Source organism: Sylvia atricapilla, chromosome 16, assembly GCF_009819655.1.
Source record: "Sylvia atricapilla isolate bSylAtr1 chromosome 16, bSylAtr1.pri, whole genome shotgun sequence".
NCBI lineage: Eukaryota > Metazoa > Chordata > Aves > Passeriformes > Sylviidae > Sylvia > Sylvia atricapilla.
In genome coordinates this window covers 3,599,755-3,612,665 of record NC_089155.1, presented here as the reverse complement: position 1 = coordinate 3,612,665, position 12,911 = coordinate 3,599,755, and the positions used below count along the sequence as shown (strand labels likewise).

The 12,911-nt window shown below is 43.7% G+C and overlaps 1 protein-coding gene across 1 annotated transcript in view; it reads right to left on the bottom strand.

The window, feature by feature from the left end:
- PTPRT (protein tyrosine phosphatase receptor type T) overlaps positions 1-12,911 on the bottom strand; it is a 452,620-nt gene that overhangs the window by 50,981 nt on the left and 388,728 nt on the right. The window contains 4 exon segments of the mRNA XM_066331046.1: positions 1,132-1,167; positions 1,371-1,448; positions 7,416-7,564; positions 9,797-9,844. Of these exon segments, the coding sequence (XP_066187143.1) occupies positions 1,132-1,167; positions 1,371-1,448; positions 7,416-7,564; positions 9,797-9,844 (311 nt within the window).

Below are 12,911 nucleotides of genomic sequence, written 5' to 3'. Positions count from 1 at the left end.
GATAATCCTAAATGATAAATCCCACCGGCAGATTCTGATCAGCCACACATCATCTTTCTGCTCCACAGCAGAGAAGTTCATAAATCAGAGAATCAGAGTGGTTTGGGTTGGAAGGGAACTGAAAGACCATCCAGTTCCACCCCCTGCCATGGGCAGGGACACCTCCCACTGTCCCAGGCTGCTCCAAGCCCTGTCCAGCCTGGCCTTGGGCACTGCCAGGGATCCAGGGGCAGCCAGAGCTGCTCTGGGCACCCTGTGCCAGGGCCTCAGCACCCTCACGGGGAAGAATTTATTTCTGATATCTTTTACAGCCACAGAACAGCCTCTGCCTCTCAGGACCTGCCTGATTGTTATCCTCTCAAATCCATACCTGAGTGCCTGAAAGCATACACAGAATCAGCTGGAGCCACTTCCCAAAACCCAGCCAAACTCCAAATAACCTTTATACATGTAACTTTACCCAAAATTGCAGGCAGACATGCAAAATCCTCACTTCAGTTTGCAGCCCTTGAGGCAGGTACAGCCCAGCCTCACATACAGCACAGGGGGGTGGTTTTACATGGGAACAGGGTAATTCAGACCAGATACAAAGAAGAAACTTTATATAAAAAGGGTGGTGAGGCACTGGCACAGGTTTCCCAGAGGGGTGGAAGATGCCCCACGCCTGGAAACGTTCTGGGTCAGGCTGGAATGGGGCTCTGATCAATCTGGTCTGTAGGAAATCCTGCCCATGGCAGGGGATTGGCCCAGAGAGCCTTTAAAGGTCCCTTCCAACCCAAACTGCTCTGTGGTTCTGTATCAGCTGCACAGGCACAGCCCCCTGCAGAAATCAGAACCAAACCTAAGGCAAGGCAGAGTGTGGGAATGTGGCCTAGAACCCCAAATATTAATGAACAGAAACAACATACACTTAAAAAATGACTAAACCTTAATTCTGTGAATGTTTCTTTCCTTTGAAAGCCATTAACAGCAATAACAAAACATGAATGAACCAAAAGTTTTCTGATTAACACACGACCACAGGATCAGCTCTGAGTTTTGGAAGCCAACCACTTGACAGAGTTATTCTCATGACAAAGAGAGTGTGTTTGCTCTCCAGCTCAGCCCAGCACACCATACCTGTCCTCTTACCTAACAGCGTGGTCGATGGGACGGTGTCTGATGAAACTTTGGGATGGAATTCCGTTCACCCACACGACAGGGATCAATGGAAATCAACAGAGGATCAACAGGAAAAGAAAAGTTACAGAAAATGAAAACAAGGTTAGCTGTGTCTCACACTCAGGAGCCTCGATCTATTATAGGTTATATTGGGTAATGTACAAAAGCAAAGAAAATTTAGGAATGAAAGAAAAGTCTGGCACTAGTACCTGAGTAGTAGGAATTCAACATAGATTTGCTCTGAAGGGTTTTGCTTTGGACAGAAAATGAACAAGGAGAGGGTGATGCTAGGTAGGAAAGACATAAGGAAAAGACTTTAGACATATATTAAGAGAGAGAAAGAGAACAGGGAGAATGTTCCTCAAAGAACACAGTTATATGGGATATATAAGGCTTATCAAAATGAATTATATTTTTCATTTCAACATGCATATTACATTTATTACATTGTCATCATGATGGATTTTCTTTAATATTGGCACTCCAGACCCCAAATATAAGATTATAGTTACTGTAAATCAATGTGTTCCTAAACAGGATACACACAGAGCTACATTCATAGCTTCATATTCTAAATGTTCTTTTTTTTTTTTTTTTTTTTTTTTTTTTTTTTTAACCAAAGGAGCAAACTTAGGGTTTTGTCTCTAAGGAGAAATTACTCACAAATGACCCCCAAAATACAAACTACACAGAATCAGTACTGACAGTAAAATAAACCTACTCAAACACAATGTACCACAAAAAAACCACAGGTGGGGTAGCAATTTTTTTTGGTTAAAACATTACAAGTTTACAACAAGGGACTTGTTCTTCAACCCAGGACTGTTCATAGCAAATCCTATAATCCCTTCCCCTGTGAGCTGGGTTCTTTCAGCAGGACAAACATCCTTGCCTCCTCCAGTTACAGCATCAGCTTTCTCTGGACTAGAACTCATAAATTTCCATATTAATCAAATCAAGTATTTCCATATTAATCAAAAATTTTTTTTGAAAGGAGAGGAAGGGCTCAAACATCTTTGTGGTAGATTCTTGTCTTGATAGTAAATTTATGAGGCTGGTTTATACCTACAACAGCAAACATGCACATTCTTATGGTAATCCATCATTTTTGAAGGCATATTCTTTTGTTATCACTCTGCATTCACTTTCAGAGTTACAGGCATTTATTTATCTCCTCCTCAGAATGTTGGGAAACAGGCTAATACAAATCTCAGTACATCAGAAAGATGACAACAGATAACACAGAAAAAACTATTCCATAGCCCAACAGAAGTAGATAAAACTCAGTGTACATCAAAGTAATTTCAGAAGCAATTTTTTTTGTATCTATGGAGCAAATACTGCTTAAAAATTTCAACTTATTCTATGGGGAAACCCGAAGAAGTCATTGTTCTAGGGAGTTCTATAAAGTCAGAATTACCTCCTGAGCAGTTTATAATCATCTAGTTCATGGACTCACTCTCACTCTGCATTTTCACACCATATTTTCAGACCTACATGACTTGGAAACACATAAAATCAAATTCCTCACGGTTTGGTCTGTTGGAGCTCTGCCCCGGCTGCCTTAAGTCATGAAGTTCCTCTGCTTTGGGGCCTCTTGCACTTTCCTGTTGTTTATCAGCCTACATCAGACCCTTCTCTCAGCACTCTTAGGATGTGGCCACATGTCAGAGAACATAAGATCTGAACAGAGCAATTGGTTTGTCCAGTGTCACAGAGCAAGGCAACACTCAGGGCTTGGGGCAGGACTCAAGTTTTTTCTGGAATTTGGGAGTATAAAAGAGCTCATAGACCATACTGCCTTTCCAGAGCTGCTGAGGATGAATTACCAGATAAAACACCTCATGTCAGTGAGTTTGATTAAAGATGTTACCAGCTGAGGTTTATGACATGAATTGTGTTTGTAACACAGGGATGTGACTTCTAGATTCAGATTAAAAAGGAGGGAAAAATCCCCAAACGAACCCAAACAAACATAACCAAAACCAAGAAAAAACCCAGCCCAAAACCAAAACAAATGAAAAACCAAACCAAAAAACTAAACCAAAACAAAAATCTCCCAAAACCCACAAACACAAAAGAGAAGTTTTTTAAAACCTTGGAGAACTTATTCCTGAAACCAGTCAGGTTGTCTCATGAGATGTAAACACAGTGCTGCTTTCTAACTACCATTTCTTACAGGCACTTGGGTCTGTAATCAAAGGAAACACGTCCAGAGAGGATTTCACATCAGGGTAGAGATTAAGACTTCATTAAAAATTCTCTTTGTGCTCCCTGGAGTGGCACGTGAGGCCACACAGATCCCTCCAGTCATGCAGAGTGGTGAAGGCTCCTTCCTATTCTGAAAATTATTTTATTTTTATAATATTCCCTAAACTAGCAAACCTCACAAAAGTCTCATGGAAGCTGGTAAAAGAGAATTTTGCATATTTTCCTCTTATGCCTTTGATAAAATATGGGTTTGTCTTTTATTTTTAAATTATTTCAAGAGGTTTTTTTTTTTAGTAAAGGAAAAATCTCATGTCCATGACCCTACGAGTCCTTAGACTGCATTTAGCAGGTCACCTAATTATGAGTGAAATTATCTATGGGGCAGGAGTAAGAACTCCATCTTGCTGTGTTTTTTGTGAAGACTTTTGCACCTCAGTGATCACAGACTCATGGAGGATTGTGCAAAGGTGTGAATTTTGATGTTTTTTGGTACAAATTGATCCTTTAAGCCCCGAGTGCCACTTGCCTACACCTCCCTCTCATTTTCTTGTTCTCCTAAGTGCAATCACACTGCCTTAGTACCTTATGGTAGTGGTTCCTACTGCAAGACTCAGCTCCCCCACTTCTAAAATGCTCTGCCTGAAGTATTGAAGCCACTCTTCCATCTGTGTCAGTGTCCCTCCTGAAGGGTGTCTGGAGAGATCTCTCCCCCAGACCGAGGTGTCACACAGGTAAAGCTTAATAAATACTTCATAAATCAGTCTCCAGCAAAACTGGCTGCATTTGAATGGGTTAAAGCCTCAGAATCAAACAGCTCCTGCCAGAACCCCTGCAAGGATGTCAGGATGGCTGTGCTGGGGACAGGGAACCCTCCTGGACAAGGCTGGGCCATGTCTCCTGAGCACTGATAAGACAGAAGAGCAGTTTCTTTGTGCAGGAACGTCACCAGTGCACCCCTGCTGAGCTGATCCACTGCTGCTTGTCCCACCACTGCCAAACTGCCCATGATTTCTGTGTGGTGCCAGCCCCCTGCACACCCCTCTGGTCACTGCAGACACTGGGGGACAAATTTAACTCCTCTTTACTTCCATTGCCCATCTTGTTCCACAATAACCCTGAGCCAATGTCTACAGGTGACTCTGCTGCTTCCCAACATTCCTGCACTCCAGGGAACTGCTCAGCCACTGCCAGGGCCATCGTCTGCCTTTAATGGAGTTAGGAGATATTGTTATCTTAAAAAACCCAAGCTATTTGAGAAAATGAACAACTGTGATTGTTCATAATCCCTGAGTGAAAGCAGACGAGCTGGAACAGCCACAGAGCAATCTGTGTTCCAGCAGAAACCTTCCCTGATTCTGTGCAGTGCCAGAGACAGAGGCTGAGTCCAGAAAAACCTCTTTAATTTCAACACCTGTATGTGTCAGTGAGAATCCAGGATAACAACTAATGCTGCAGAATGGAAAGAGAGATGAGGGGCTTTGCTTCAGGCCAGGAAAGATAAATGCCCAATTCTCTTCCTCTTTTCATCAAGGCCTGAGGTCCTGATGCCTCAACAGAAAACAAGGGCATGATAAGGGCAGTTGTTCATTTTTTATCTCCTCCATGGTGCAGGGCATCAGGCAGCACCGTTGAAAGTGGGACCTTTAAATCTAAGTGATTTCAAGAAATAGTCCTGTGTGGTGACAGGGCAGGGAGACAGGTAACCAGGAGGATGGACAGGACTCACCCAGGAGCAGACCAGCAGCCAGCTGGAGAGAGCATGGGAAAAGAAAAGCTGCTTTTATTTTTTCAAGTTCAGTGAGTGCCTACTCACTGCCCACAGTGAGAGTGTTCTGTCTAAAAAGTTATCAAAATTATTGTGACAGAAAGTAAAAACTGGAGGCAAGGACACAAGCCCTGTAAGGACATTACATTCTGCAGGTAAAGCTGCCTGCAAGTCATTCAGTAACTGAGGGATCCTACTTAGCAAATTGTCTTGTTCTGTTTGCTTGCTTTTGTGAGCTGGCAAGGTGATCCTGGCATTGAAAACACTTCGCTTCTCTTGGTGGGCTCTTCTTCCAGAAGAAGAGGGGCATTTCCACATCCCTGATGCAGGGATGAGCATTTCCACATCCCTGATGCAGCTAAGGGCAGCATGGACAGGGTGACTGCCCATCATGAGGTGCTGTAAATGCTATTTACTGTTGGCAGGCAAAAAAACAAATTAAGAAGGAATCTGACTGCTGCTTAAGACAGTAGATTTCAACAGCTCTGGTGGATAAACCCTGTAAAACTCTATTAGTTAGCAGGAAGGTTAAGAAATAATCCTATTATGTTATTCCAAAGTAGGCCTGTATAGAACCCACAAGTATTAAACTCGATATTAAGGCAATTTTTTTTTTTAAAGGAATTCTTTATCCCATAAAATTCCTGTATCAGCATGTGCACACTACTGCACAGAACTTACCTCCAACACCTCAGCATCCTGGACTTGGCAGTAAAAAATTTGGAGAAATCATGAAGGTTTATTGATAATTCTTTCTCATAGATATGAAGAGGAAAATAAAAAAAAGATTCCACCCATGACTGATTCAGGTTATAAGGGAAGGCAGTGATAAAATCTGCAGAGATGTCAGACAAGTAAAGGTCTAACTGATTCAAAGAATTGAAAACCTGGAGTGATGTTTCTTTACAAAATCTGATACATCATATTTTCTATAGTTGCCATTTCAAGCAAATGACTCAACTGTTTTAATTAGTCTGTCAAAATAACAAGGGGAGGGGGAAACGAGGTCACATTTCAAGCTTGTCTCTTTTCTAATTTTCTGGTTGGAAAAAACAGCCCCAAACTTTCAGAAACCCAGATTGTGAAGGAAGTGTCAAACACTTGATTTTCCCCACATACTCCAGCCAAGCTGCCTGTGCTTTTTGGGGGAAGGCTGATACAAAACTGTCTGCTGCTGTCCTGGCTTTCAAAGAGATGAACACCACAGAACTCCTGCTTCCTCCTTAGGATACAACTCCTCAGCACCTGAGAAAATGAGATCTTGACTGAAGTCAATTTAATATCAGGGAAAAGTGTTCCCTGCCAGCCTTGGCTGTCCCAAACACCTATTTATCCATCTCACAGGTGTGTTACACAAAGTGGCAGTAGCAGCACATGCAGATGGAATTTGACATGACCTGCAGAGAGAGGGAAAGGAAGAATTCACTCAACCTGTCCCACTCAATTTCAGATTACAAGGGGAGGTTTCAATGATAAACCACATTTTGTATCGTGAAGACTTTAGTAATCAGGGGGAAAAAAATCCTTCACTAAAGATGCTTAATAAAGACAAGAGTTTTAGTACACACTTGAGTTTCAGAGCTGTCCCTTGTCCAAACTAAGAGGCTGAGTGTCAAAAGAAGGAGTGACATGCCCATAGTGTCTAAGTTTAAATTTATTTAATACGAAAAAAGTTTACAAATCCACCATGCAATCCACCATGCACTCAACCTGGATCTAGTGAGGCTAAAGTAGGACTTGGTGCTGCTTAACTCACAAAACTTTTTTAGCTACAGAGGTCTGAGTGGTTTACATATGTTAACTAAATCAGTTTTACTGAACCCGTGTGAAGAATAAACCGAGGACACAAACAAAGGAAGAAATGCTGTCTTTCCATTCCAGTTCTCTAGCCAGGAGACCAGGCCTTCTTTCAAAACAATTTCATACAGAAAATGTTATTTCATCCTGCAAGTCAGCTAAGTGATTGGACTCTTCTACTCACAAAGGAAAAGTATTTCTAAACAACAAATAAACATGTGCCTCTTATTTGGATGCAGTTATTAGAACAGACTTTATAAATTATTCTCAGTAGATTTGGACCCAGAGGAATGCTCTCCACCTGTCTGACAGTTAAACCAGGGGCAGTAACAGAGACATTCCTGATTTCTGTGGAGCTTTTGCAACAATCTCTATCACTGCCATTCCTAACTCCTCAACACTGTGCCCAAAGGAATAGGTCCTTTTAAGAACCCAGAGCTCTCCAAGGGGGTCATATCCATTGCAAGCAAGTTAAACTTACTGAATCCATTAACATCTTGGCAGCTGGAAGAAAAAGCTTCTTCATTGTGAACAGCACTGAGTTTGGTGGAGGTCTTGTCAGAAGCAGCCACGGGACCCATCTCTCTCTGCGTGCTGGTCTGAGTCTCCTTCTGCTTCTTGGCTAGCTTCCTTTGGGGTGGTTTGGAGAGGGGAGAAAGCAAGGTCAGTTTGCCATCATTAAAAGCAAAGGCATGGCAAAACATTTAGACAAAATTACCCCACTTGGTCAGACATGCAGGGCATGTGACAAATCACACACCAGGAAACCCCACGGCCCTTTAACGTCACTTGTAGAGCGTGATAAATCTCGTGATACCAGCCTGGAGCTGTCCCTCCCAGCCACTCATCTGGCACAAACCTGCATCACCCCAGCAGTGGGAGTGCTACCTCAGCCTTGGAGAGGGTGGAATGGGAACAGCCCCTGCTGCAGGTGCCTCGGAGAGGGTGGAACAGCTCCAGCCCCCAGTGCGGGCACTGCGCGCTCCGGGAGGAGCAGAGGGCTCGGGTGGGAGCACTGCTCACTCCAGTGGACCAGGACAGCTGCATCCATCCCTTGGGATGCTCTTTGAGGCAGCGTGAGACCTGGCTCTGTGCCACCAGAGCTGGAGCAGAGTTCTGTCCTGTCCCCAAGCAGAGCAGTCAGGGCAGCAGCCTCCTGAAGCCTGATACACGCTCCAGTGCTCTGGGGATGCCCAGCCAGGGAAGGGTGGGGCACATCAAAGGTTGCAGTGGTTTTAGCAATGTCCAAATATGCCCCATGTTCTGGGAAAAAGGGTCTTTTCTTGTTTTGAGGAGACAGCAAAAACTTTGTCAAAAGCTGCAAGGCTGCCTGCTCTGAAAACACTAACAAAGCTGAGAACATAAGAGGCTCCTTTTTTGCAAACACAGAGAATAATAAAATGGAGAGAAGCAGGAAAAGTGAGCTGCTAAGCTTCCATTGACATTTGACTGCCCTGTGCTTCATTCGTATCAGAGAGCAAAACCCTTTAAAAATGAATGTGTGACATTCTACAATCCACACCTTGAAAAAATATCACACAAATCCCTAGCACCAGCAAAGCACTTTGCTCACACAACTTCCCTAGATAGGAAAATAAAACAAAATAAAAGGCAGAAAAACAGATTACTGTAAGAAGGAGCTTTGGTTTTCTTTCTTTTCTCCGAGTCAAAGAAGAAAAAAAAATCCTAACAACTGAATCATTTTGCAAAGAGGTTTTTCTTCTCTAAAACAACATGCTTATGGTAAGTACTACCCATCTTTTAAACTTAATTAGATTCTAAAAAAAGAAGGACCTCCTTCCAACATAGTCTATCAGGCTCTATCTGCTGTTCACAGAACATGTCAGAGTGGCATTTACAGGCAAGTTCAAGCACATAGCTGAGCCCCAGCCTTCAGGAGATGGGCAGCTTGGCCACTTATACTTGTTTGCAAAGAAGGGTCAAAGAGAACTAAATCCTTTGCCTATGTCTGTGGGAAAAGCCTGTTTTTTTAAAGAAAGATAATCCAGGTCAGGAGAGCAGAGATTTATGGAGAAATGTTTGCTGCAAACTTCTGAACAAACAGATCTGTCTCATCTGCTCAGCCAGCTGGGGTTCTGCCATCTACAATCAGTGGTTCCAATCCAAGCCCAGAGCTGCTCCAATTGAGGGAACATCATCCCAGGGGCCTCCTCAGATCTCCCAAAACCCCCGTGGTAGATCCACTTGTGCAGATGAAGATGCAAAAGGGGAGCAGTCCTTGAATGATGAAGCAAAAAGCTGGTGTTTCATGATGTTAAAAGCTTTGCTTCCAGTGTTCAGCAGCATTGGCACAGCCACATTTAGGAGCTGTGAGCTGCAGACATGAGGCTCTGTTTGTTTTTTTTTTTTTTTTTTTTGTGCCGTGGTACCTGAAGTAACTAGAATTCTAGAAGTGTGTAAACCCTGCCATGTGGTCCTTTTGGTCTGGATGGTTTGCTAATGGTACAAGCCTGTGTGAATACTGTGGCAACTGGAATTAAAATCAGTCAGAGGGAAACACTAATCCAAAATGCAGAAGTCCTTCATAACAAGCACTCTGGACTGCTGGGGTGAGCCACTACAGACAACCACTCCTGAGGGGTGAGTCAGAAGGGGCAACTTCTTCATTCAGTGGAAGTTGAAGTATTTGTGGCAATAATTATCTGTAAGTCCCCATTGCCTGGTATCTTTTCAGAAATGCCAACAGGCTACAAAGAGTCAGAATTGGCAAACTTGTTTTGTCTTTGTGTGAATGAGCAACAACATTTCTGCATGTCCTAGGCAGGAGAAAAATAACCCCAAACCCAAGCCCCTTAGTCCCCAAAGGCCTGCTTACAAAAGCCCTATGCAAAGGAGTTCTACCTGGTCCTGTAGAAGACAGAGAGGCCCCTAAAACATTGGCTTGAATGCCTAAAAAGAAAAGGTGACATGAGTTTAAAGTTCTCAATCTACCTCGCACACACAACCCGGGGCTGCATCTGAAAACGCTACAATTGTCTTTCAACAGCGTCTTATCAGTTTCCACCTTTCTCCCTCTCTGTTCCAAGAATGTAAAAATTCTTCATCTAAATTTAGAGGGAAAAGGAAGACAGATCTCTTTTGAGGATTTCAGAGCTAAGCTTGCCAGACACATCAAGGGACTCTCAGTGCTAAACGTGCCTTTTCTGCTGCCGTTCCGTGTCTGGAGAGAGTGGCAGCACGGGACTAAGCCTATTTGGTCCTTGCCATCATTAGAATTCATAGCAAAGATTATAAAATCAAATGACTAGAACTTTCCAGAATGCTAGGGATGTGACTTAAAACCCACAGCTAGGTAGAGGTTTATTCCCCAGCACGTCAAAACGCTTTTTGGAACTGGAAAAGCGTTTATCTAGAAATTCTGTTTCCAAAAATAGGGAGCTCCAAGAGATCTCTGTGAGTCACTGACAAGCCACGCCAGTGACACGGCCCCCGCTGTCCCCACTGCCCTGCAGAGCCACTGCAACACCCCAACAAAGCTGCTCTGGGAACATCAGTGTCAGTCAGGGGCTGGCTGCGTGCCCAGCGTGGCCCCAGCACAGCTGACACCCCACAAAGGAGCAGACTCTTCCCCACTCATGCATTATGCAGCTGGAAAGGGGAGGAAATAAAGGACCAGGCAGATATTGGGAAGAAGAGTCTGATACAATCGACACAGAATGTCAGGGTGGGAATGAAATGATCTTAATGCTGGTTCACATTCAAGGGTAAGGGGAATGTGGCAAGAAGAGAGCAGGAGTCCATGGATGGAGTTTACCGGGTTGCTCTTTCCAGTTTGAGAGGGTTTGGAAATGAAGAGATGATGTTTGCAAGCACAACACACACAGAGGAGGGATGTGACAGAAAGATGCTCGGAGTTGAGTGAAAAAATGAAAGCAGCTGTATAATCAGGCAGTTGATGCTGACCCCACTAAAGCAAGGAGAAAAGCCATTGGCAGTGAACACAACTAAGTGCTGATTTGGGGTGAAAAAATGATGGAGATTTGATCCAGTTATTTTTTGAAACTTCGACTCGTATCAGAGACTAGACATAAAATCTGAAGCACTACATTAAAATTGTGGGAGTTCCACTTAAACAGTCGAGGAATGCAAACTTGGTATCAAGCACAAACCATTTACTGCCACGGGCATTAATCAGGAAGCTCCAGCAATATTTTCTGCTGGAAGTATCTGCAGGATCAGATTCCTGTTTCGTGGAGGTTTGGATGACTGTCAGGCATTATTATTTAAAAACAGCTTCAAACTCTTCTCTAACTTTTTCTATCAATTCTACATGCATGAACATTAAATTTGTAACTGCCACTCCTGGAGGACTCTCGTGCAGGTACGTTGACAGATTTAATTTTAGATGTTTCGCCAGGATGGATTATGTACACTCTGGTGTAGATTTGCATGCACAGGTAATTTAGACATTAGGTATAGATCATGTAAGTTAAACGTGAAATTTCCTCCTACAGACACAAATTGCATATTGCCTTCATTTTCAATAAGCAATTTGAGAAAGGAAAAAAAAACCCCAAATTCCTTTTAGACAATTGTGTGTAGCAAATTCCTAGGAGCACACATGTAATTTGTGATGGAATCTGCCCCAGTTTAAGGCAGGCAGTGATGAGCCATGCAAATACCAGGAGCACTGGTCACACAGCAGATCTACTGGACAGGATCTCCACGCCCTGAACCTGTAGCAGATGACAAATCCAATTTGGGAGAATGGTTTCATGCTGGTTTCAGTCTAAGGGCATGGCATTATAATGTGGGTGATCCTGTTGCTCTGACTGAGGGCTCTGCTGCAGCACTGCTCTTCAAATCAGACCCGTGCTCCAGGGGCACACACAGGAGGACACAAAGGTAAAAGTGGAAAATGTGATCTACAAGCAAAAGCCAAAGGAAATGTGGACCTGTCAATCTGGAACAAAGGAAATCAAATAGGGCTGATAGGTCTTCAAACATGAGCAGACAGCAGAGGGGAGCTGTCCTCACTGCCTGCAGGTGCTGGGGAATGAACGGGAGGCTTTGGGGAAGGGTGTTCATTTTAAACCAGGGGAGAGCTCTCTGCAGGAGGAGCAGTCCTGGTCACTGCAGGGTGGGAACAGAGCCAGAGGAACGGCAGCTCAGAGCAGTGCAGCCTTCTGTCTCACACTGGGGCACATGCTCCAGATGAAAGGTGTGCCCCCTCACCTGCCCCTCCTGAGGTGCCAGCAGCCCGAGCAGGGCTGGGATCAATTCTGCCCTAACACCAGGGCAGCTCTCCCAGAGTCCTGCAAGGCACATCCCCATCCCAGCAGTGCTCTGACAGCTGTAGTTGTGCTTTCAGCACCTGCTGTGATGAAGCCAGGTTGTGGCAGGAGCAGAGGGAGGCTGCTGCTGCAGTAAAAGTGTAGTAAAGATGTAGTAAAGGTGTAGTGAAGAGCAAAGGCCAATGTCACAGAAGCAAACATCACAGGACAGAGGAAGTGAAGTAAAGCAGAGGTAAGAGATAAGTCAAAAGATGCCCTGAGAGTTTTGCACTGTGGGTATAAAAGCACAGCTCTTGAGAGTATGATCTAAGCTTCACTTGATCAAAATAATCACTGCCTGTGGAGGATTTATTTTTATTTATGCTTATTTTTTAGTTTAACTTACAACCAGAGAAAGTTTAGACAAGCCAGGTGCACGTAGGAGCCATGCAGTGTAAGTCTGCTGGTACAGCCAGCCACAAACCCTGCCCCCTGCAAGGTTTGGGCATGCAATCATCATACAGACACGTTCTAAATAACACCTCATCTACCTTCTGCATTTTGATATTTTTTTTTTAATTTGCTTTCATTAGACAGGCATAGCCACTGATTAACAATCCTGTTTTTCCATCATCTGATGAGAAAAACACCTAATGGGAATGTTTCTTAAAATCCTGATTTAGCAAGCTGACCTGTGCAGGCAGATCCCACCATCCACGGAAATACAAGGAGATATTTATGTG